The sequence below is a fragment of the Diadema antillarum genome, unplaced genomic scaffold, assembly GCF_040938485.1.
Source record: "Diadema antillarum isolate AM-2024a unplaced genomic scaffold, OU_Dant_1.0 seq00000095_RagTag, whole genome shotgun sequence".
Lineage (NCBI taxonomy): Eukaryota > Metazoa > Echinodermata > Echinoidea > Diadematoida > Diadematidae > Diadema > Diadema antillarum.
In genome coordinates, this window is record NW_027271184.1 from 390,977 (window position 1) to 418,330 (window position 27,354).

Consider the following 27,354-nt stretch of genomic DNA (forward strand, 5'->3'; position numbering starts at 1 on the left):
TATTGTACATGTTATAAAATAATGTTGTTCTATAATTTGTCTCGTATATATATTACATGAATCTTTTGCAAACGTTTGAACAATATTTCATTACATGTATACTTTGTACTATGTTTTTTTTTCGATGATTGGAAATAAACTATGATTGAATTGAATTGAATTGAAATTGATTAGAACCAACACTTGCTGTCGGGCGGAAGCTCGGTGGTCTAGTGGAGATGACGCCTGTCTGGAGATCAGGAGGTCGTAGGTTTGAATCCTGTTCGAGTATTATACCCCCATGATTTTTTATCATAGCTACTACTAAAACAATGATCAATTCAGTGTTTATTTACGTCGATGTAGGGCAATTTGCAAATCAACTGGCTTATTTGGATTAACTAATCCAGCGACGACTTATGCTCTTCACAGTTATACACAAACATACACACGCTCATAGCAATCAGACTCGATGCACATTATACACCACTCACAGGCACATATATATACACACACACACGCACTCGCAAACAGGCAATACTAATAACTGTATTGGCCATGTTTCTTATAATGATTCAAACGTAAGCTCTGCTTTATTCAATGTCGTCTGTGATATGCATAAACAACATCATAACTTTGTAATATAAATCTGGGTAAATATACACACACTATCAACGTTTTCATCCAAAGTAAAATATTCATCTCCGTGCCACTTATCAATGTACGCGATAAAATCTATACATCTGTTGATATATATTAGTCGTGAAGTACTTTCATTGTGTACTAAATACATTATCATTAATGACATGCCAGTCATACTATTGGACTTCATGAAAACATTGAACAAAATTCCTCTATTTTGATACTTATCTTTTCTTTCACTATTAGTTTGAGTTGAGAGTAGAAAGGTCCAAACATATGCAAATTTCAGTGGGCCTGCATTCTGTTTTGCTTAGACGAGAAAAATATATACATATGGCAGTTATTGTACAGTCCAGTTTATCTTTCGTTCCAAAATATCTCATCGGATGTCGAGCCAGACTGACTTCCTGATGTCAAGAATAGCAAAATCCAACACAAATCTACGTGAGCCGAGTAAGCTCATAATGATGGCACCATCTGTACGATGCAACATTTGTAGCTTGGACAACGCAGTAATGATGTCAAATATCCAACCAAAAACCAACAATAAGCAATACCTACTATACAAATATTGAACAAAATTGTAATGATGACACTACAAGTACAAAAAAAAAGTTGCAATATTATTCAGCGCGGATTTAATGATGCAAAAGCAACTTCTACCTTATTTGAGCGAGTTTCTAACATCTACCTGAAAAACACTCTGGAAGTAAGATTTACAACAAAGGATAGTGTATTTAGGTCTTTCTGCAAAGAAAGCATAAGCAGCGCAAGTTGGTGAATGTGAGTGTAAGAAAAAAAAAGGAAAGATGAGTGTATACCATCACAGAGGTACTCAATTCATTAGCATTGCTCAGAAGCATTCTCTTCAACATTATAATTTCGAGAATATAATCGCAATTTTATGTTGTTCTCCATTCATTAGTTTTGAGTGCATGTTCTTTTTTTTTATGAACAATGCATTCTTATTCTTCTCATAGAAATGATATTTCAGGTAACTCACATTTGATTTCTCTCTCTCTCTCTCTCTCTCTCTCTCTTACTCTCTGAGCCTTCTCAAATCTTTCTGCTACTCAAATATGCCCGTAGTCATGTTAGTTAAGACTTTCATACAATACTGAAACTTTTTCCGTGACCTATTTACTTTTTACGGCAGTGAAATTATAATGTAGTCAACATTTTAAACTTGTACTTTCGAAAGGTTATAATGTCATATATCGTAGAGCAAGTTAGTAATATGTGTGATGATTAATTCTCACGATTAATCTAACCATGAAAGAGGAGGTTTATCTCTCTGAAAAAAATCGAGTGAAAATATTCACTCTTAAAGGAGTGAATACAAAAACTAGTGAAATTAGAGTGAAATTGGAGTGAATTTTGAGTGAAAATGTTTTAGAGTTACGTTAGGGATCACTCCAAAATCTTCGAATGATCCCTGAGGTCACTCCAAAATGAGTGAAAATGAACATTTTCACTCAAAATTCACTCCAATTTCACTCTAATTTCACTCTTTTTTGTATTCACTCCTTTAAGAGTGAATATTTTCACTCGATTTTTTTTAGAGAGTATATATCAGAGAAAAGAGAAACGACTTCCCGCATTTTCTTCCAATACCACTAGCTATCACGAACAAGCGTCTTACTTTCACAAATTACCGTGAACCCCCTTGAGGCCTCGAAAAGGTTTCCTTCTAATTCCGGAGAATTCCACAATTATCATTCATTGACATTATGCATGCAAAGAGAACGGTGCCGTCGCATTCGGGTGACTTTGATAGAAAGAGTAAATAAAACATAAAGAGGAGTGGCAGAAGTTTCAGTGTACTCAAACTTGAAGTGAGACGTGTATAGTCAAAAACTTGTTTTTCAAAGAACGATAAACATGGGTCACAATTGCTATGCAAATTATGAAAATGAAGATATGACATCAATGCGGCAAATATTTCTCGTTAAGCTGCGCACCAAATTTACGCTAAATTCATATCTAGTTGGAACTGTTTGCAAAGGGAAGATAATATCACATCTTTCGCATCATGATTGGTATCGTAGATCTTTAATAACTTGCAGTTACAATGATTTACGGAAAAGAGTGTTGGAGTATTACCTAGTTAGCAACCACAGACATGACTTCAAGAACTTCATTTGCGTTGTGTATATACTAACTATTGAGTGAAAAGGAAACGATGATATTCAATTTGCGAACAGCTAGAACAATAACTAATTATTTGAGTTTGTGGTCAACATCCTCCTCCGACCAGCTATGGATAAGTTATTCGAGTCCTATGTATATACAAGATATTATGCATTTCAAATACGTATAATTTGCATTCAATATCATTATTTGCTTCTATTAAGGAACACCTTGTGCAAGCTTTTGGCTTGTCGGGAACAACCTTTGTTATTAAGTATTGTTTGATTTACTAGTAACTGCATTTCAATTTGAACATTAAAGGTGCACTGACTCGGGATTCAAGAGGGCGCTATTGATGATCTCCGCAATTTTCATTACGAAGATCGACGATGTAAAGTAAGGTAACCGAGATGGGTTAACTACCAATCAAAGAGAATAGCTATAGCCAGCAAAATGTGTCTCTAAAGGATCGGTATGTTGTCCAATCAAGAGACAAACTAAGGTTGACACTTTGTATTCCGATTACATTGTATTCGATTCATTCTGATCATTCCGACCAAACTTCACAACTCCATTAGAACGTGCGGAACCCTTACGTCGCGATAAAGAAGACTCATGCAACAGCGCCCTTGTTTCCTGATGTGATGATTATAAATTGTGTGTTCAAACTAATGATGTAAGAATTGAAACTCCAGTCTGCACTAGAGAGTCCAGTCTGAACTCCTAACTTCCTTTTATGTTCAATCAGTTACTGACCGCTGAGCTTAAGGAAAAATATTAGATCCTTATCTTGAGTGCTATTATTTTATAGGCAGGTTTGTTATTTTGTGATTTATATGACACGTTTGTGGTTTAAATACACTGTGGTCCATTTCTAATCGAAGTGCCCTACCCTGTTTTCAGTGCAGTGGCTTTAACCTTGACCTTCATAGATCTTAGTGTCTATAGCCACTTCCTTTGGTTGATGAGGAATAGTGAGGGATTTTCCCTTGTCTGCATAGTTACACGTAGCCAGCTAGCTACACGTAGCCAGGAGTAATGGGGACACATATTTGTTTCCCCATTACTCATTGGGATCATCCATTTCCAATCCTCTTCCTGTTTGCTTGTTCAGTATAAAGTCGTGACTTCTGGGATTGCGGTCGAGTTTGTCGGCAACACCTCCTCTGGAACATAAAGTATGCCTGTAAATACAAAGAGATGGAAGTTCTCATTGAACAACTGTCACCTCCATCCTCCTCCTTCATTGGTAGGACTGGAAGGTTTCAAATTATGCAAAATGTCCTGATAAATTAAAGGAACACGAGTTGGTTGGAGACGATTCACAAAGTGCGTTTGCGCTGCTGATCAACACTATGTGTTTCAATTCCTTCCTCCCACAGGAAACTGCAATTGCGGATAGTAGTAGCACCAAGGACTGATAGAGGTACCTCACTTGCTGGCACCTTGACAGGATTATTCAATTTCACTCGTCCTCTATGCCTTCACAAACCTAATACATTTGTACAGACAGCAATATCTTACGTTACATCTCAAAGCTTTCGAAAAGCCTACAACTGCTGTTATACAAAGCCAAACGCAGTCCCACAGCAAGAAAGGAATGGCAAAGAATTAGCTGTCTTCAAATAACCAATATTGCTTCCAGATTCCCTAATCTCTGGTAGAAAAAGCTGAGGATCTAAGCACATTGTGCTGATCGTTAAGTATCACTCTATTCTTTCTTAGGAGAAACTAAAGTGCATGGCCATGTCGTAAATTCATAGAACATGTCCTTTTTTGTTGTTAGTCGAGATTTGTACAAATAAGTGTCGTGTCTCCCTTGGTATGTATTGGGTGCTTGATAGATAGTCGTTACCTATGTGGTACTTGGTACACTCCTATACCAGATGTAATTACCTGCAATGCAAGCTGTCATAAAGCAGGCCACCGTGCCAGCAACAAGGGCCCTAATGGCCACTGCAGTCATGTCCTTCTTCCTCTCAGGGGCCATTGGAATGAGTCCTCCGAGGACAATGCCTATGGAACCAATATTTGCGAATCCGCACAGTGCGTAGGTTGCAATGACCTCAGATCGTTCCTTTCGCGGCGAGGGAAACAAAGGGAAAAAGGAAGGAAAATCGGAGATTAAATCATATTTAGAAAGAAGTCATCATTCGAAATAGAACTTGCAAGACATTTCAAACACGAGCAACATAAAGTCACGCTTTGGATTTTTTTTTAGCTGTCTTCGCAATGATGAAGGAAAGGAGCAAGAAAATCAACAGGAGGCAAGAATATTCCTTAGACCTTTGTCCGTTATAAATTTGTATCATTAAAAAGGCGTCATCACGTTTTTTTCAACCTGCAAACACAAGCGGAAAGAAAAGCCATAATTCCTCATCCCAATCTTCCCTTAAAAAAAAAAAAAAAAAACGGTTCCCAAGGCAAGGCATTCACTCGATAGAGCTTGAAAATTGTCATCATGGTTTCGTACCAATAATTATTGTATTTTGTGTTACATTTCACATATGAATTCATGCTTTCATGCCTTAATATTGGAGCATTGTATAATAAACTACTTAGGGCTGATCAACATCAGAAAAGATAAATCACTACTGTCATCAGGAAGCTCCATATCCCAATATCTTTATGAGAACTATTCTTACTACTCTTAAGAACTATCAAGTCGTACTTTTTGATCTGTGTAGATATTCTAACAATGGTTGTTTAGAATTATGTTTTATTCTTCAGAAGCACACTACACACTTCAAAATGATAACAATGATTCAAATAGCGATGGTGAAACGACTGCAGTTTCTTGCTTGTTTGCTTGTTTGCTTGTTTGCTTTTGCTTGTGTTTATGAGCATGTATTATTTGCTCGCAGATTCGGGGACGTGTGTTAAACACCTTAGCTTTTTTTTCCCCCCATTTTTCTTTTTTCAGGTCGCCTCCTACCGACAAGGTGGGTCCTGCTCCCGTTTCCCTGTTTTCGATGTACTGGGCCATAACTTCGTAGGCATAGAACTCATTGACGAAGGTCTTGAGGCCAATCAACTCGGCCACTACGTTGCAGTCCGCCCACTCGACCCCCATGATGAACGCCAGGGGCATAAAGACGTACGAGCAGATGAACTGGAATATGACAAACACACAACAAGAGAAGGGGAGAGAAAAAATGAAACTAAGGACGTTCTTATATAACGATGAATGAATATGAACGCAATGAAGAAAATTATTATGCATTTCCATTCACTGTGTATTTGACAGAGTGCATGGAAGTGTAGTCATCATTGCTAAATATCAAACTACTTTCGAATATAATTTACCTCAAAGGTTAGCTGAGGGTATCCGACGAGGCCACCGAAGTAGCCGAGCAGAGCGTTAACGAGAGCAAGAAGGGAGAGGAATGCGATGAGGTTGGCGGCGATGTTCAGGACGAGTGGGATGGCGGCCGAGGCTCCAGATGCGGCTGCTTCAACCACGTTGCGCTCATCTCTGTTTACGAGTTTCAACAAAATATGGGGGAAGAAAGGAAAGAACCAGAGCGAAATGTTACAGGCATACGTATCTATGCTACTCAGTGTTCTCATGGGAAGAAAAATGCTTTATTAGACCATGCATTTTTCTTGTCTCATTCATTTCCGAATAACATATAAATGACGAATAACATATGCACGTGAAGTTATCACAAGATATTTATTGCACTTGTGCGGTAGAGCTTGGAGAAAATTTCTTCCTCTCTATATTTTGTTACAGATGTAACGATATAGTTAAAAACAGAACAATTTATTTTTTGCATGTGTCACATGACTCTCAAAGCAATACGTGGGACAGATTTGTTTACTTAAATCTACGTGGATTGCTGTTGATGTCATTCCCAGAGGATCTAAATTATTTTGTCGTGACATTACCCCTTCGGGAGCTTAACGCCATCTACTGAAGTGTGCTTGGATTGCTCCGTCTCCGGAAAGAAGAGCTTGGAGATGGCCAGAGCTGCCGGGGCGGACATCACGGAAGCCGTGATGAGATGTGTGGCGTCGATGCCGTTGAGGATGTAAGCGCCAAGCGTGCTGCCCGCTACGGTGGCAAAGCCTCCAGTCATGACGGCGTGAAGTTCAGATCTTGTCATGTCTTTCAGATAGGGCTTAATCAAGAGTGGCGCTTCGGTCTGACGGAAGAAGGTAAATAAAATAACTTTGAACGGGATCAAACGAAGGAGTAGAGAGAAATAGCGAGAGATGAGGGAGGGAGAGGGGAAGGTAGTAAAAAGAAGAAGAACTGAGCAGCGCAAGAGACCAAAGAAGACGTAGACTTTGATCAAACATGTCAAAGTAGAGGCAAAAGTTATCACTCCAGTAGTTGTAGGCAGCAGTGGTGATAATAGTGAAGCTGTTAATTAAGGTCATAATTACACATAAATTGATTATATGCTCCAAAATACCAACTTTTTCTATTTGCATTAATACTTCCTTTTATTCGACACATCAAGACCCTAAGCATTACATCTTCAAATGTTTTCATCCTGATTTTGGCTTATAGTCATAAAGTTATCACAAATGATCGTACGCCTGTGCTTGGTTTGCCTGTCCGGATGTAATGTGTAACTCAGCCATGATTATAATAATGATATGAATAACAATGCTAAGTAATTATCTTTAATTCGTATCCATTTTTCCGTTCTTTGATCGAATTACGTGATAAATCTCATTTGGGGATGCAAGTTGTCGCTACTGGTTACCATGCCAACAAAGATGTTGCCCGCGGCGTTCAGGGACTCGGAGCCCGATGTCTTCATGGTTCGCTCCATGAGCCACGCGACTTTCTGTATCAGGACCTGCATGACGCCCCAGTAGTACAGCACTGAGATGACACTACCGAAGTAGATGATAATCGGCAAAACCTGAAAGAGTCCGCAACGACAGACACAATCACATTGTCAGTTGATTGTGGACAGCCATCACCAAAGGTGCCTTCTCTCTTCTTTCCTTATCCTTTTCCTATCGTTGAAGAGTATGACAAAGCTGGCAACATTTGTATATCCCCTGAATTTTGCAGTCTATTATTTTCTGAAAATATCTGTCAACTACGTTTTATTGAAGTTTGACCACAACAGCTATATACAGTGACGAAGCAATTTAGAGGCCCAAAAATATTTTTATATTCAGATTCATTTCGTGTGTGTTTGTGTTTGTGTGTGTATGTGTGTGTGTGTGTGTGTGTGTGTGTGTGTGTGTGTAAAGATTTCCTGTTTGCCATTTAAAGCAGATCTTATGGATTGCAAACGGTACAATGCAATTTTGAGATATTTTGCAACTTGAAACTTTTAGAAATTTTAGAAAGCTATATCTCGATTATAAGTATTGCTTTCGTGACCTTTGAAACGATATCGTTAAGATTGGCTGATCCTCCTTTAAATAACAATAGAAATTTGCTGTCTGCGATGTTCAACCATGCATGGTTGAGATTTGTAAGGCGTGATTAACATCTTTCGATAACTTGCACCCTCGTAGTCGCAATAGAGATTGGTAGAATTAGACTGGCAGTAATATGTTGACTTACCGAGAAGGCGAAGTAATGCTCGGCGTAGTTATCGCCAAAGACAAAGGCGGAACCAGCGGACGAAAAATTTAGAAAAGCGAAGACGACATCACTCAACCATTCAAAGAGGACGAACCCCGGATATGTTCGCAAGATGAACAAACCCAAAAGAAATTGTATAGCGAATCCCCATAACACTGGTCTCCACTTGACCTAAGAAGACAAAGGTAATTGATCCAAAGCAAGAATTAAGAAAAAAAAAACTACAGCGTGGCTGATAGAGCTCAAGCTGCTAATGTGGATATATACCCAAAATAAATAAAAAAGATAATAATAATTGATTATTACTACAATTTACTACTCACGAGGGGACTACATTCTACAAGCTAGGCCTTTTAGCAGTCCCCTCCATTTCCGACTTTTTTTCTTTGTTACGATTCAGTTACTGTTTACCCACACATTTCTTTATTTAAAAGTATGTTTTGCCTCATTGCAAAAAATAAATAAATAGATAAATAAATAAAAATAGCGTGCATTTATATCGCACTTGAATATGCAAAAGTCATATTGTACTTTACTTTGTATGCAAATGTCATATTGTATTATAATGAAATAAAATGAATTGAATGAAGTGAAGTAAATAAAGGACTCCAAATACCCTGTGATGCTCATCTCCACTTGATGGGACTTAGTACTTGTTTGGTAAACAGAAACGAGCCGTAACTTGTATAATATAAGGAAGGGTTCCTCGCTACGTTAATTATCATGGGTGCGATTGTCAAAACAAAAAAATGGGAACCCCTCTTCAAACCTGTCAAACGTTTGATGCAACCAACGCAGCCAATAGACATCTGTTCACAGTCTTCGGAAGAAACAAATATGAAAGTTGCATTATTTTCTGTTTGTGTGTGTTATTACATACTGCTATCTGCTGTCATGATATTCTGGGAGGATATCATTGTTTCTCTAAGAGATCATTCCGAATGACTCACCTTACTTGGATATTTGGAGAAGACGTAGGAGAAGGCGATGAAAAAGATAAGACCGGCAAACGATATCAGATTTTCAATGTTGTCTCGCGTGAGGAAATACAGAGCAACTGCGATTCCCGCCACTAAGATAAGATATATCGGCCTGTGGAAAGAAGGCAAAATGGTGAAACCGCCGTGCTTGTATCATCTTCAAATTTGTGTAATAAATATCGCTCTCTCGAAGAAACTGAAGAAAATGGTGGGCGCATATAGCTTAATCAATACTCTCTTTTTTACTAAGTTTGACCTTGAACTCATTGATTGGGATTCGGTGTTCATAACTTACATAGTTTAACAACCATTGTGGACTTCTATCTCTCATATCTGACAAACTCTTTGCTGGCGGAATCGAAATTTTGCCTAAGTTTTCACATGACATTGACATAATTCTCATAACTTCCGTTGAACTCCCCATCTACTTTCCCTACTGACCCCTTACTAACTAATAGGCCAATAGTATTAGTTTTAACCTGGACATTTCCGGTAACAAGCTGATTTTTTCAGGATAGCTCCAGGAATGTGTCTAGAATAACATACTTAAAGTCCTCATAAATCCTCTTTGAGCGTTTTCTGCAATCCAAGATGGCGTTCAAAATGGCCCCATTTCCTTTTCAACCAGGTATCCTAAATACAAAATTTGAATGTCTTAATATATGTTTTGAAGCATGAAGAACTCAATAAAATACGTATTAAGAGATGTTGACGCACACAAGTACCGTAAACCAAGATGGCCTCCAAAATGGCCTCCATTTTCTAAAATTCTTATAATTGTTCAACCATGTAACTCAAATACAAAATATATATTGAGACACTTAAGTGCGGATCGGGGTTACTGCATGAGTTCCTAGGTATTGAGAAAAACAAGAAATGGCGCCATTTTGGACACAATTTTGGATTTCTGAAAGTGCTTAAGCGCTTTATGTGTGTTTCAGAATCTCTGAAAAAGTATTCTATTTGGTTCCTTGTGACTCAAAACGTATATTTCGACATTTGAAGTGTGTACAGGTGAAATCTACTTGCAAAGTTATGAGGGAAAAAAAGAGGAAATGGCGACCATTTTGGACGCCAATCGTAGGATTAAGGCACTTGCGTGCTTCAACAACTCTTACTTTGTATTTCATTGAGTTCATGCTTCAAAACATATATTTAGGCATGAAGGTAATAAAGATGTTTAGGAAATGGCGGCCATTTTGGACGCCATCTTGGATTACGGTACTTGTGTGCGTCAACATCTCTTAACCCTTTCTGTGCCGAATTCTGAAATCCCTTAGTACACAGGCCACCAAGTTCCCGTAGGGAATGGGTTAATATGTATTTTATTGAGTTTTTCATGCTTCATAACATATAATTAGACATTTAGATTGTTGAAAAGTTATAAGAATTTCAGGAAATGGTAGCCATTTTGGACGCCATCTTGGATTGCGGAAACGCTCAAGGAGGATTTATGAGGACTTTAAGTATGTTATTCTACACATATCCTGGACCTATCCTGAAAAAATCAGGTTGTTACCAGAAATGTCCAGGTTTAAGCCTATTTTGACCTAATGCTCTTGGACTCTAAAGCATTGCAGGCATGAAAATGGTGATTGGGCCAGTCGGGAGAATATATCCTTAATATAACAGACTCAACATTACTGATGAATTCAAACCCTTAAAGGGGGACTCCACTTATGCTAGAATTGATTTTATTAACCAAAATAAGTAATAGCGTGGTGATTTCTAGGCAAAATACTTAAAGCGTTGAAAAATCAGAACTTTCATATTTGGTTTAACAAGTTGACATTTCCCCTGTTCTGTTCGTTTGATAGTATTCTTCTTATTGATACTAAACTAGAACGTGGAGTACAGGGAGTTTGGGTTGAGACCCATCCACCTGCCCAGGAGGGATCCCGTCTATTTCATGTTTTTATATAATCAATATCATGTCATGGTACTTGAAACAGAAACATACCACTCGAGATATTTCCACGATTCATCAATCTTCTTCACCGTGGGCTGTATGACGTGCTTGTCGATGTCATCACCCCGCGTGTCTCGTATGAGGATGTAGCAGTAGACGAACACGACCAGGCCGGTGATGATGAGTAAGACGAACACGGCGTCGAAGTCGTAGATGCAGGCGTATATGAGGTAAGCGGTGTAACCCAGGAGAAGTGTGATTAGAATGCAGTATCTCACCAGAGTCCGGTTTGTGGTCATGGAGCCCTGTATGATGTCAGTGTAACCGTAGATGACCTGCAAACAGAGTTAATCTGATGATCAGCGATAGAAACTCAAACGATGATGGACTATTTCCCATGACAACTTCTGGACATAATGATGTTAATGTTGATCCAGAAGTTATCATTTCATAAACATAATGCTTATTAAAATTATCAGAAATATATATCGAAGCATTTTATTCTATAGACGCACACCTCGAAGACCACAGGGTCACTGTCATCATAGGACTGTGAACGCATCCGGTCAAAAAGATCTTGGATCCGGATCATGATCCGAATCGCCACCAAAAACAACAACAACAACAACAACTATTTACCTATTATTTTCATCACATAAAGCATAACCTGAAACCTCTTAAAGATTCCTTCATAACTTTTTGAGTTACTTTTTGCCTGCAGAACACACACACACACACACACACACACACACACACAAACACACGCATAATCTAACTTAACAAACGCCCGCAAAGACGTAACATCCTTGGCGGAGGTGAGAACAACTCAAAGTGAGGGACAACTCAAATGAATACATTTCTTTGAATATCTGTCGTCTCATACCACAAGCTTTCTGGATACGAAAACGAATTTCTCGTACTTACAACCCATTAACACCATACCAAAGATGTGATGTCAGCATTTGCTGACAATGTAATTATCACGTAAACAGATTCATCGATAAAAGAATGTGTTCGTAAAATTTCAAACAAATATTGTGGACCTGGTACTATTTTATACGCAAAACGTGGGAAAGCGCTGGGTTTTTTTTTTCTATTCTTCCCTGGGTAATGGGAGTTTTCCAGAAGGCCGAGGTGTTAAAATTTAGAGCATTCATTTTGATTCCTCTGAGGTGAGGTGGCGAAGAAAACGGATACTGTGGGCAATTATTTTCCAATCACTGCATGCGTGCTGGCCTGATTACACCTCTCATTATCGTGACACGACCTTTGCTCCATCGACAATTGCTCCGGTCTTAATTTCTCTATAAAGGACTAAAGGTTATTTTAGCGCTTATGTTGTGAAAGGGTTTTATGTTTAGTATAAAGTTAGGATTAGGATTACGGTTTGTATAATTACTAGGATTATTGATATGAACACTGGCCGAGTTATTTCGGCCCAGCAACGACAACTTCAGTGCGCTGGTTCTCAAACATCTGGTGTTCTCCCTTTCAAATTGAGAATTCCTATATACTTATCGATCCATGTATTTTCACATTATATACATCTAATCTATTTTATTGTAAGATATTTTATTGTTTGTACTTTGTTTCAATGTTCATGACATTTTTATCTGTATATAATATGAGCAGGGGCCCTTGGTAGAGCAGTTAACCAACTGAAAGGGCTACCCTGCTAAAAGAATATTGAAACAAATGAATCAATAAATAATCTTTACTGTACCTGGAATGCAATCAAATTTTTACCAAACTAAACCAAATGAACCTCCTCAACGCGTGATGGTACGGATTTACACAGAACGATAAAGTCAGTAACAACAGCGTGTAGAAAAATTGTTTTTTATTCCACAACAGAACAGGTGAAGTTTGTTAAGTTTCCGAAGATTTGTTTATCCGAAAATAAAGTAAAGTTCGTTATTCCGATCTACCTAGGTTCGTTTGTCGGAAAATAAAATACAAGTGAAATAAGGTACGTTATTCCGAAGGTTCGTGTATCCAAAAATAAAATAAGGTTCATTATTCCGAAACACACAAATTCCCAATACCCATATGTTCGTTGATCCTAGAATAAAATAGGTTCTTTATATTCCACCATTGTGGAGTTATGTCATTCCGAAGGTTCGTTAATCTAAAAATGAAATAAGGGTCGTAAATCCGGAAATGAAAAGAAGGTGCTACGAACGAACCTTCACGATTACGAACCTTATTTCATTTTCGAACTAACGAACCTCCGGAACAACGAAACTTCGGAATTACGAACCGAATAATCGACAGAGCAAGTGATACTACGATACTGTCATTGACAACGGCAGCAAAGCTGCATATTCTTATTTATATTTGTCCCCAATGGTCCGGAGAAGTAAGATTATTGTACATAAGCTGTCGCGTGAGTTCATGCCCCATTGACATCCACTTACTGCCCAGAAACGGCTTTGGAGATCTTTGTCATTGTTGTTATCGTTGTCGTCGTGTTCACCATCGGTTTCACCATCTTTGACGACACCGTTGACCTATGGGAAACAATTGAAAGAATACACTAATACACAATATAGTGCTAATGTATAAATACTAGTAAATTTGCTTGTTTCTTTGTTTTATCTGTCTAAACACGGGTTAAAAAAAAAAAACCAAACCAAACTCCCCCCCCCCCAAAAAAAAAAAAAAAAAAAAAAACTCGCTCTCAGTCGTGAGGCTGTTTTTCACCAAGTCCGTTTAGGCCCACATGTATGCATAAATGAACAAAGATAACGCAAAAATGAAATTCAACATGGTGACGAATCTAAACCAAAGTGAACGTTCATAAATGGTTTCACTAAACCTGACATTTATTGCCAAATAATGAAACGATAAAGACAGTATCTTCATATAACTACATCTTAGATACATCATCTACACTTCACAAATAAACATTCATGTGTTAAACCAGAGTTTTTAATAATTTGCAATTTAGCCACAAGGCGGTGACAAATTATAATAGAAAATAGATTATGTAGAATTATATCAGGTGATCAGACATCGGGTAATATCACGATTCAACATAATAGAAAGCTAGCAACGTTTACCACGTTACAACATTAAATGACATTGTTGATATCTGTTTATATATACTATGACATGAATGATTAATTACTCATGTCGACCCTGAAGAAGACGTGTGCATGCGTCGAAAATTTTGTTTGAATAAATAGCACTGTTGAACTTAAGTGCATTACTTCACGTACTTGGTCATCTTTTGTGTACTGGTACCAACACGCGGACTACAAACATCCCATATCATGCTAACATATATAATTCATATAGGGGTGGGAGGTGGGGGAGTGGAGTACGTTATATTTGTACGAACAGTCATGGGGTTCGAATAAAGGGTACTTCAATAAAAGGCATTTTCGCATGATTCCTACGTAGTTTTTTCTTTCGCGTCCTGATTCATCATCGTCATGCATGATCGCAGGAAAAAAAATAGAAAATTATAATGAACAGGATGTCAAACTGCAGATTGTTTGTTTTGTTCTGTTTTTCCGAGGAAGCTTGTACCAACGCATCAGTCATCACCTCAAAAAAAAAAAAAAAAAAGCCGAGGCGAACATTGCTTGACATCAACGATAGAGCTTACATCGGCGAAAAGCAAACAGACCAAGGGAGAATCAAATATTGTCTGCAAATTTCTTTACTTTTGTAAACTTGATATTGTATGTTGGACCTACCACACACGATCATCTTTGATTATGCTTTTGTGCTGAAGCAACTAAACACACATTGACAAAACCCACGTACCACACCAGTACAATCATCTGACAATGGAAGCAACTGATGCAATTGCTCTATAAATCTTATAAATGGAAAGTTATGCAATTTTAGGCTTGTAATTATTTTTAAATGACCTGCTTTCATTTTTACAAAAGAATTACTGTTGTGACAAAACCAATCCCAACATGAGGGAGAGAGATTTGATTAACACCAGACTGTGAAACATGCTTCACGTTGGCATTTGAGGCATAAGTAATCAATGCGATTCTGGCAATCTTTTTTCGCTCGTATTGATAACACAGAACAATGAGAGGGCAGAACTTTACCCGAAAGCGTGCAATGAACCAGCGTACTAATGAAGGACGAGGTTCTAAAGTCTTCAGTATGGCTATCTGGTGAGATAGCAGGACTGAGGTTTCTGCTTAATGATGTACATAATGTAACAAACATGTGACAAACACACCAACATAAAACACACAAAGCATCACTGAAAAACGGATCTGCTTCTGTCGCTATCTGTCCTATTTGCCTTAACTGCATTTATCGGTCCTGTAGGTTTTTGTTTTATAAAGGAGTTATACGTTGAATTGTCAATATTAAGACGCTAGCATCGAGTGCTAAACATGGTAAACGTACCGTAATAGCCTTTTTAACCTCAAATGGCCTTAATTCCCGATAGCGTACAAGGGGAAGTCTCTTTCTAATTCATGATGTAAATGTGGTTGTACTACAGGATATAACGAGCTGAAATCCTTTCCGTTAATGTTCTTAATGTAAACATATTCGTAAGCGAATTGCAGCATATAAATAATTGCTGTATAACCAGAGGCGTTCAAAGTTTGTAAGCATTCTTTGCCTCATCAGTGTTATTATGCGTTTGAGTGAGAAACAACAGTTTACCACGGCTGGGAGCAAAGTACAGATAGTGTGTCAATGTTGAGGTAGTGTGTAAATGTTATCCTATACAGAGATTATCCTAATACGGATATCATACTCACCTTTCCGTTTGCCTTGGTGGACCCGTTGGAGGGGAGGGGGGTTATTGCCTTCCCGTTTTCCTGGTGCGATTCTTCCTCCTCGTACGTGTGGTTGTCATAAGTTGCATTCTCGTATGTATTATCCTGTGTGGATTAGAAAGAAAGAATAATACACACCCACCCACAGACAGAACAATCGCATTACCATGAAGGGTGGGGGGGGGGGGGAGGGGAGAGAAAAAATAGACATTACAGAAATAGTGATTTTTTTTTAATTCTTCTCTCTTTCACAGATGTACCTGCCTGAGATGAGGGGAAAAAACAACACACAAATCAATCATCCGCATGAATGAGAACATTTCTGTTTTTTCTTGTTATTTATGAATGTGTGCGTGTGCGTGTATGTGTGTGTGTGTGTGTGTGTGTGTGTGTGTGTGTGTGTGTGTGTGTGTGTGTGTTATGGATGGTTGTCCCTGTATAAGAACATGATGGGGGAGGGGGTGGTGAAGAATATTCTACAAAGACTCATTTCATGTCAATGTTAATTAAAGTGTAATAATTGTCCTAGAAGCTATTCTTAACAAACAAAATCATTAGTTTCATTTTCAAAGTATGTCTTCTTTGAATGCTGTGTCATGTGTTCTTTAAAGTTACGTCTGTATATACCACTGACATTATTGAACTAAGTTCTTAACCCGCACATAACACTCCACCATCCTCAAATACAACTCCACCCTAGCTCGCTCAAATACACGCAAATTATATCCAAATGAAGAGAAAAAATGCAAACACCGCCATACAAACATTATGAGTACATTAACATGTTATGAACTTGAATTCCGTACAAGGAAAGTTAAGCCAACTATGATAGGAAAGAATTTGTAAACATTATTGTAGTCAATTATTATGTGAGATTTCTGTGATACTCGATGCTTCCGTTTTCACAGAGCTGTCGCCTTAGCCGTCTTTCTGTTTAGGGTGAAAATTCTCATTCGACCAACTGGGACAGCGGAATTATAATAAAGCTTCTATATTTGCTCTAGACTTATGGCCTATATTTTCATCTGATACAAAATAGTAACTTTCAAACTCTGGACAGAATGATTCTCAACATGTTTTTCGAAGGCGATGACTGAGTTCCTATTTCGTCCTGTTGGTCACCATCTATGTTCTTTGTCCACTCAGCATTATTTTACAGTCAACTAATGGTAGAACCTGCTCCACAGTGTATATACTATGTACAAGCTATATAACTCGGGTCTTTCCGCTCTGGTCTTGCACATAAATACCTTCGGTTTTGATGATTATAAACTCGTATAGGCCTACTGTCAATGAGGTGGGGGGGGGGAGGTAACAATGTTTTGAAATAACCAAAACAAAAATTTTGAGACGAGAAATGTTGAAATCAAAAGATATAATGCCTCATCCTACTCTCCCCCTCCCCCTAAGGAGAAAAAAAGTTGTCCTTTATTGTTGTTCTTTTTTTTTGCAAATCGAATTTATTCTTTCTACCTCGCCTATTGCGTTGATGCTTCTGTGAGTTGAAATATTGTCCATTATCATATTGCTATTTCAAGTCACAGTGATTTCATGAAGATCAAAATATTTCTATAACATATGTGTACACTCATGCTCATGTATGTACAGGTGTGTATTTACTGCACTATATTGTTGTACAATTGTTTGAATTAGTATCCGTTTCATGCCATTTCACCTACTTGTACAAATCGCCATTGTTACTTCACCGTAATTTTGTATCATTTAGATATGAAAATATATGAAATGAAATGAAAATGAAGATGCTGAATATGTCTGTACTATATACAGTAACCAGTAACAATAGTCCTTTTTCCTCAATAAAGCATTGTTACTTTAGTGATACATGTGTCATAATTATTATTTTGTAACACACCAGGAGACACAGTGTTATGATTCTTTTGTCTACTTTGACAACTTGACAATTCGATATTTCTCAAACTTATAGGCAGTATCTTTGAGGATGAAGTATCAAAGTTGTCAATTTTGGTCTTCAGCAAAACTTGTGGCTATTGGAAGCTGTGTCACATATACAAAGTCAAATGAACAATAATTTCGATAAAAACACAGATGAAATTAAACATGGAAAAGAGCTGACTTCACTTTCTAGAAGAAAATACCACATTTATGACTTATATATGTATATATATATATATATATATATATATATATATATATATATACATAGCAGATGTGTTGTTGAGCAGGCAGGATGTTCAGTGTTGCATAAATGTGCATACACAAACTCGCTCTGAGACATGCATGGAGAAACATACTTGAAAACACACACTCACGCCAACACACGAAAACACACAAAGTTTTCATTATTTTTACATTATAGAATGAATACATTAATTGCCGTTGTCATCCCTGTGCTTTCCATCTTTAAATATATACGAAGACTATTGGGGTGGGGGGCTCTAAATACCTTGCCATCTGCGTTGCTGTTGCTGAGGTCGGTATCGACGTCTGCTCCTCCGTTGATATCAGTTTGAGTCACTGCGGTATTCTTAGCCTGTGTCGAAAAGGAGAAATATAAAGGACAAATCTTCAATACATACATCATTAATTTTGTTGCAGCTACCGGCCCTCTGCAAAGTTTACGCTCATGACTTTATTGTCAAAGATGATTTAACCACAGCCACACGTCATCAGTTGCCTCTTTGGGACAGCTTGGAAATGAAAACTCCATCGAAATTTGTCTTTAATGACCCACTTTTTGCGATTATCCTCCGGTCACGGTTTACACGGTTTACGTAAATGATCTCATCCTCATATTATTTTTGTCATTGATAAGAATGAGTATACCTGAGGTTATTAGGACTTTCAGAGCTATATGGAGCCTTTGTACTGTTGTATTCACGACACTACTTATTTCCAACCAGCTAAAAACTCCTATTCCTTGAGAGCTGTTTGCCTATGGAATTCGGTCCCTTGATGCATGATATTGATTTTTGCTGAGATAATTTGTCCCCCAATATCTTACATTTTTACGGTATGTTTTTCTACTTCTATTCCTCATAAGTTGTTGCTTAGTCAAATTCAAGCCCTTTAAATGTGTGATCTTTTATTCTTGCTGTGCTACATTTCTTTGCCAATATCTTATGATTTTCACAAACGTATAGTGAACAGGTGCTAAAATTACAAAGACGCCAATAGCCAGTAAGTTACAGCGTACTTCGGTTTAATAGTTTAATCAACCGGGAGGTACATATTGTAAGTTATATCTTGTAGATTTTAACCGATGTATTATCAAACACCATCACATATTAAGAATATTGTTCAGTGAAAAGAGAAACTTTAGAAGAATAAAAGGATTTAGTCTACAAAAATATGAGATAGAAAAATCAAAAAGCATATCTTTTGTGCTGTTCAATTGTTCTTATGTGGAAATGCATGACCATAGTCAGTATCATCCTACCATACGCCGTGATACCCCCTGCAAACTGTACTATATTTGTTATGCACACGTGCTCTCCGTATATTATACATATTACACAAACACTTTCTACATGTCACTAAAATTTATCCATAGCTCAACATCATTCAATCAAGCATATCGCGCTCCTTGCAACAGTAATTCATGATACGGGGAGTAGACAGTTAATATGATATTTTTTTTTGTTTTGTGTGTTTTTTTTTTTTTGACAGCAAGAGTGACAGATAATCAGATATTTGACTAAGAATCGGAAAGAGAAAAAGAGATAAAAAAAAGTAATCACATAGGTCATATCGCGTCAATCATATCCATTATCAAAACACATTTCCGGTGATGAATTGATACTTGACTATGTTTGCTTTGTTATGGCGGTATCATATTAACGAACATTACCTAGCGATTGCGCACAGCAGAGAGTCTGATCGCACGAGGACTCTGGGTAAATAAATAACAAGATTATGATGCAAGTTGCCAACTTTTTCGTGATATCGCAGATTGTTTATCGATGGTGGTATATAGGCTTATAACCATGTGTATTGTCTGGGGGTTTTTTTTACGGGACATTATCTGTTATAATCATTCAATAAAATATGATTTATATCAACGATATTATATTCTCATCAATGTACACAAAGCCGTGCATGGTACATTATCACATCATGTCACGTATCAACCTATGTTCCTCTCGTATGATATCTGTATTATCAACCCTGGTTTGCATACAAAGCGCTTCCGTTTTTCTTAAGATTGCAGCTGTTGAAGAAGTTTTTAATTTACAATCCATCGGTCGGGGTTTGAGGTAGACTGTAATATTAATTTCTCACAATTAAGTAAAATATATTTCTAAGCCACTTTAGACTGTCACAGAATCAGATGAATTGTAAAAGCAATCGGCAATGTATGGGAGAGCTCGTGTAAATAGTAAATCAAAACAGCCGCGAATCAGAAAAGAATTCTTATATCATTATTTTGTTTATATCAATATGTTATATGCCACATTGTATTCCAGTGAAACAATAATTTCCGGCATTCCTATTACTTAATTCTCTTTATTGATGACAGAAAGTAATTCATGACGTCACCTCAAGATGCCGATACTTAGATTTACATGCCACCTATTCAATATCCTTCTTGAAATGTGCATTTTAAATCATGATATTTTCTTCTCTGCAGCTTATATAGCCATACACATTGATGTGGTCCAGATCATTGTAGCTCACCGCATCTAGAAAATTAGAGCACGCCATTAGGAAAATAGATGAATAACAGATGATCACGTAATATGCACTTATAATACATCTCATAACAACATGTAATCAAGATCATTCTACACGAGACCTGAAGCTGTAGGAATATGAACAGATAAACCATGGTGTGACTTTTGTGTTTTCGTACATTAAACAAGCAAGACCCCGATTAAGAATAGATTGAATTCACTTATGTTTGAACTTTGGACATAGAATTGAGACTTCTTGTTGAGTCTTGCACTCATGATCCTAATCTCATGTGTTTGGGGACGACGCCCCATGAATGAATGCAGTGTGAAGATATCTAGATCATGCAATTGATCTGGAGAGTTGGATTTGTTTGTTTCTTCATATTCCCGCCTTTCCTGAAGACATTTTAACCCTTCTCATCAAGATAGCTCTCCCTCGCTATCTAACTTCCTGCATATATATATGATTATTATATTTGCTCATAAATAGACACATTTTACATGATAGGTCATCATTTATCCATACTCATACAAATGACAGCGAGGTGCAGGTAGAAAAAGAAGGATTAACATACTATAGAAAGCTAAAATATTTACTTTTTTTTCATTCACACGGGTTTACATATCATCTTCACTACCAAAGCGACTCGCTCTCCTTCGCTCCGGACATGGTAGATATTTATATAAACATATAAAAATATATACACACGTTATGCTTTGTACATTAACATATTATTTTTTTGGTGTTTAATTGAAATGAGTAAATGAAATGAAACGTTAGATACAGCATCCATTATAGTACACTACTGCTATCTGGTTTTCGTTAGAATATGTTAATAGTATTCGTGCGGATTTAGTAGCTTGACTGCATAAAAACTTTGTTATTCATTAAACTTAAACTAAATAATAATAATCATAGTTGTCTTTAAATCACCTTTACAATAAAACGTTTCTTCCCCCTAATCATGCTAATTCACTACATAAAACAGTTTACTCCAGCGTGAGGGGATAGAAAATGCGATGTGTAGCCATGAACTCGATGGTCGATGACACCCATTTCATCAAATATTAGATATCTAAGCCTTCTATTATGTCGAACGACTAAATGAAAAAGCTAATGTGCTCTTAATCGTTTGCTTGGACATCAGTGCGTAAACCGATCTGATTCACAATATACACCACAAAAGTATCAATATTGTCCATGTCATTATGTACCCGACTGTGTGAAATACCGTTCCTGTCACATGGGATTTATCTTTTACCTTTATCAAAGAAAACAAAAATAGCCTCATTTGAGTTCGGATTACACGTTGCATAACGTTTATCGGAAATGTATATTCACTAAACTATCAAAGTTTCTTATTGATCGTGAGTTAACACTGTTGATATTTTTGTGTTAATAAGCTGTCTACGTCATCTGATATTTTCATACAAACTGCGTTTGAAATACAATTCTCTCACCTGAGAAGATATATTAATGTAAGCCCTTGTTTGTCGGATGCAGTGTTCTGTCGATTGATGGTTATGTTTGAACATTGATTTTCTTATGGGTTTGTTCGGCATTACATTTTTTTTTTTTGTTGCGTAGCATCGCGTGATGAGTTGAAAAAATGACGAAATTTTGCTGTCGGTACTCACCTTCATTCCGATCTCCTCGCTGTTATTTCCTCCGTGATCGGACATCGCTCACAAATAGATCCAAAATCTGCTTAATAAGATAGAATTCAAACCTCAATGAAGATACGAATGTCTGGCGTCATTTACCACTGCTCCCCGTATGTTGACGTTTATGAGTCCCGACGCCACGTCCCGCGCTTTAACATTGCCGTGAAAACCGCGCGAAAACACCAAGCTATACCTGAGCAAAATTGATTTGGACGTCTGAAGAAACATTCAAAATATTTTTAATGTTTCCTGTTCACTTGTTTATAAGCTGTGTACCGAGCACATATCCTCTATCGGCCTAGGAATTACACTGGAACAGCTAGCGGCTGGATAGAAGCTTCAATAATAGCGTAGCGATTCGTAAGAAAATGATTCCTTTGAGTAGGTGGAATTGTTCATTTGAGTTTCTTGTTTATCCGCAGACCATTTGCTTACATCAATTGGTTCTCTGTATTCAGTACACTGTTCTAATAAAACGGAGGATAGAGTGCATACAGTCAAGAACTTTTCGTTTACATTTTGACGACTCCTTTTGTTCGGGGACTTCTTCAGCAAAGTACGAAGGTCGGAGCCCAATCCTTTTGACAAAGACTCGACAGGGGCGTATCAGCCTGATCAGGGTGCATCTAAGATTACTGAAGTGTCTCACCTTGCTGTGCAGAGCAAATAAGTTTTGTGCTTCTCCTTCTCCTTATTCTCTTTCTTCTCCTCCTTATAATTCCGTTTTATTCTCACTATTCTCTCTCCTTCTCTTCCTCTTGTTCTCCGTTTTTCTTCTTTCTTAGCTGTTCTTTTCGTCTTCCTCAACTTTTTGTATCTTATTGTTTCGTTCATCTCATCGCCATGTCCGTCAGTCCCCTTTTCTACTCCTTTTATGACTTTTTCCTTTCTTCTTCTTCTTCTTCGTCTTTTTCTTTTTCTTCTTCCTTGCCTTCTCCTCCTTCTATTCCTCATTTCTTGCTGTCTGTCTTGTCTCTTTTCCGGTATTAGTTTTCTTATTTCTCTTAATTTTTTTCGTGTTTATTCTTTATTCGTCTCCAAAATTTTCACATTAAAAAAAATAGAATCATACCATACGGGGGTGCGATGTCACATATGAACTCAATAATATACAAGGCAGTTTTGTCACAACTTTTTGTCAGTTTCATAATGAATCAGTTCATTAACGTCTTCAAAAACCTGAGTCTCTTTGCACAATTCTATGTCATGATCAATTCCACATTTTTAGAAGCATAGCTTACATGTGACAGTGCCATTATAATACTCTATACGTGTAAAAAGAAAAATGTCACAGTACCACTGAGCAGGCAGCAACCCCCCCCCCCCCCACACACACACACACACACATACTTTAAGCTCTTAAAAGAGAAAACAGGACTTTTCGCGGTGGCTGCCAACAGTCTGACAGATCTGTGTGATGTTTTTTTTTTGGGGGGGGGGGGATGGGGGAGGTCGAATTGTATTTCTTCAAGAAAATGTATTTCTTTAAAAAAAAACACGCACACACACACACATACACACAGACACGCAAACTAAAGACTGAATAAGTATAGTGTGACAAGCACGCCTCTATACGTGCTTACTTCACGTTCAGTTGTTCAAGTTCTTTCTGTAGTGGTTTGTACGAACGTTCGCTATATCACACGTAAGCAGCGGGCTGTGCAGCGCTCCTCTGCTAATGGACGAGTTCACCCAATTATAATGATGTGTGGATTGAATGAATTTAGCAAAATTAGTAGATCAATCAGTGAAAGTTTGAGGAAATTGTAAGATCTGTTCAAAAGTTATGAATTTTTAAAGTTTCTATGCAGCCATCCCCAAATGAGGAGACTACTAACGTTTGTGATGTCATGTACGTATATAACAATATAGAGAAAATACAAAGAATATTCTACAAAATTTCATTTCTTAAAAAATCCACACTCCCTCGACTTGTTACTAGAACGTGTTGAGGATAATATTATTCAAACCCTGTTTCATTTTGCTAGAAGTATAAAAATATGTTGATACTTTATCACTCTCCTGCTGTGACGGCACGAAATGTAGTTTTCTCAACCGGCGATCGACGGCGGCACTGAAACCTTAAAAAACGATCACTTTTGAATGGATTGTCCGATTTTCCTCAAACTTTTACTGATGTGTTCTAGTAATATTACCGCATTCACTCAATCCTCACATACTATCTGGGTGAACTTGTCTAGCAAGTTGAGTTTAAATGCTGATTTCATTACCCAAATTTGTGGTGCACTGTGTATGCGTGCATGTGTCATCGGTGTTATATCAGGTAATCGACAATCTTCGTGTAAAAAAAAAAAAAAAAAAAATCATGATTTATTTCGTTCAAAGATGAATCCCCCTAAGTGCGTAACAGTCAATATAGGACATTGTGTATGTGTGCGAATGTGTGTTGGGGGGGGGGGGGGGGGGGTTGTGAGTGTGTGAGTTTGTGTTTTGAATTGTATTTGCATTGTGTTTTTTTTTTTCTCGTTGTAGTTCATGTTACACCCTGATATGCGTTGAATCATGAATGTTTTCATTCATATACATCAAGAAAAAAACAAAAAAGTGTGTGTTTGCAGCTCAGCCAACTATTTAAAGTTGATGATATTTTTTTTTTTTCAAGCGTGCATGCTAATAACTCGCGAACACGTTTCAGAAGGAAACAGATGAACACATGTAGGCATGGTATAAGTCGTATATTTATAGTCGCACCGGCGTAAAAGAATGCTGCCTATTTTTACCGAACTTTCAAATTACAGACTTATAGATCTTTAAGCTACCGAAAAAACTGATAATGTTACGCAATTTAGAATGCATGAAGTATTTTCTTGACCATGAAGAAGTCATTTATTCTCTCGTCTTGATTATACTGACTATCGATAAGGTTAATATAATTCCCCTTATATTCTAAAAGAGAGAAGTTAAATGCTGCCATAAAATGAACCTATTTCAAGATTTCATTATATTTTCTTTTGTAAGAAAGCCTTCTAAGCTTTGCTTTCTGATGTAATTTTGCTTGACGTAAAGCTGCACTGCCAGTTCATGATTTTTTGTAAGCATCGTCAAACCGAAGATAATAACAACATTAAACTCCTGTCTTTCTATCTAAACCGAAACAGCAGATGGCGCTCTGTGTATTTACAGATTCCATTGATGGAGCAGAAAACCCAGATGTATGCGTATAATGTGGGTTGAGTGAATACAGCAATAATAGTAAAACTTACCGGTGAAGGTTGAGGAAAATCGGACAACTTGTCCAAAAGTTATAAGTATGTAAAGTTTCGGTGCCGCCAAAATTGTTGACTCTAGTCGTTGTAGATTACGTCAAAGTAAGAGCAGTGTCAATCAAAAAGAAAAGAATTAGATACTGATTATTGAGATAAGACGATGTTCATAATTTCACATCATTGTAGTACATAAATTGACAGCTCCATGTATAGATATGTGGAGTTAATTTATTGTGGTCCTTGAGCAGAGAAACCAATACTCATAAAAATCTTAAACAAATTACACTGAACAGTGTTGATAACATAGAGCCTCATATATTTCGGAAATGTGGGAATGTAATTCCATCACAATATTTCTTGCTTTACATGCTCAACTGTGTGAAATACACTGTATATGCATGCCATCTTCTCTTGTTCTGCTTCCTTGAGCCCCAACTCAGGCATTCTTATGGTGAGACTGCATGTCATCATCCCTAAAATTTTTCATTGCAATTTGTTTTAAATGTTGACAACATTCTTATTCCTCACCTCAATCACAATAAATTCTAAAACTCTGCACTCAGGATAACTGATTTATATTTTTTCAAATGTAAAAGTCTGGAAATCATCCGGAGGTCTCCTTTAATAAGCAGTGATCAGTGTGGTCTATACTGGTGCGCAAATGCTAATGGCGCCCTCAACAGCTCCCGCAAGTGTTGGGTGACGAAGGCACGTAATGGCAAAGTGTACTATAGTGTACATGACTTATTCTTTCGTATAATAATGGCCTTGTTTATCATATTGCATCGCAGACGTATATTGTAAGATGTTGCACTCTCATGCTAATCAGGCCCCCTCGAAGTGAGAGGTCACCGTTTTGAGCGCATTTCATAAGATAAATGTATATCAACCCCTACAACGACTTTACTGTGTTATTTACAGGCAAAAAAGAATGTGTACGGTACGTAACTACTTAAGTAGGAAACGTAACTCGGGAAAAATCGACTGGACATGAATGATACTTAGGCCTATATAACTACTTGAAGTGTGCATCGTAACTCAGGAAAACTTGGTGAACATGAATGAAATTACATTCGAAACAGAGAAAAAAAACAACAACCCAGGTATCTGTTATCCTTGTACTGACGGGACGTCCTTGCATCGGTCCTTAGGAGATAATAAGCGCTGATATAAGGGGAGGAGGTTATCAAAAGTTGCATGGACATCTCTGTGTAGCTCATCAGTCATTACAGTGTAGATAATTTTTCAGTCTTTTAACCTACCACGACACACTTATGAAGATTTGCATTAGCCTTACACCACCACGGTACATACACATCAACTGATTTCTATTAACGTGAACCATACCATCACGGTACACATTAGATGATTTTATTTCTTCGTAACCACCAAGGTATACACAGTATATTATGATTTCTGTTTGTTGTATAACTTGCATAATAGCTCGTCTTAATAGAACATATATGTTATTAATTCAATGTTTTCGACTTCCTTGTTGCAAGGCCGACAAGACCGCGTGATGTCAGTATCCATGCACAAAATGACACCGAACCATATGAACACGCATGGGAACACAAACTCAATGTCGCAAGATCGGCGTTTGTGTACATTTCGAAGCGGAATCACGTGACCATGATGTAAATCACGATGAATAGACAACTTGGCTTTGTGCACCTTTCTGCGTATGAATGCAAAACACGCTAAAGAACTATGAGCATTGTTTGCTACCCACAGTTGTGGAGAATATTCTGCCATTGTATATTGTGATTTAATACTAGCATGGGCGTAAACCATACCATATTGGAGGTCAGGTCAGAGTATGTGGTGGTGTAACTGATTTTTTTTTT

At 37.4% G+C, this 27,354-nt stretch overlaps 1 protein-coding gene across 1 annotated transcript; it reads right to left on the minus strand.

The window, feature by feature from the left end:
- Nucleotides 1-2,124: 2,124 nt before the first annotated feature.
- Nucleotides 2,125-22,662, minus strand: LOC139726667 (solute carrier family 28 member 3-like). Its single transcript, XM_071637653.1, has 13 exons — nucleotides 22,254-22,662; nucleotides 18,389-18,475; nucleotides 15,946-16,068; nucleotides 13,618-13,710; nucleotides 11,252-11,535; nucleotides 9,262-9,403; nucleotides 8,291-8,482; nucleotides 7,470-7,631; nucleotides 6,643-6,899; nucleotides 6,058-6,226; nucleotides 5,687-5,863; nucleotides 4,648-4,828; nucleotides 2,125-3,935 (listed from the first exon to the last, which is right to left on the minus strand). Exons 1-13 carry the CDS (start codon nucleotides 22,296-22,298, stop codon nucleotides 3,862-3,864), a joined length of 1,986 nt encoding a protein of 661 aa, XP_071493754.1. The 5' UTR covers nucleotides 22,299-22,662; the 3' UTR covers nucleotides 2,125-3,861.
- Nucleotides 22,663-27,354: the final 4,692 nt, after the last annotated feature.

What these genes read in the sequence shown, in the direction of transcription:
- LOC139726667 (XM_071637653.1), bottom strand. Translation starts at nt 22,298, where the DNA reads ATGTCCGATCACGGAGGAAATAACAGCGAGGAGATCGGAATGAAG. An exon ending in TCTCCAAATATCCAAGTAAG is followed by an intron (nt 8,483 to 9,261) that starts GTGAGTCATTCG and finishes TTGTCTTCTTAG; the next exon opens with GTCAAGTGGAGACCAGTGTT. An exon ending in AGCATTACTTCGCCTTCTCG is followed by an intron (nt 7,632 to 8,290) that starts GTAAGTCAACAT and finishes GGACTCTTTCAG; the next exon opens with GTTTTGCCGATTATCATCTA.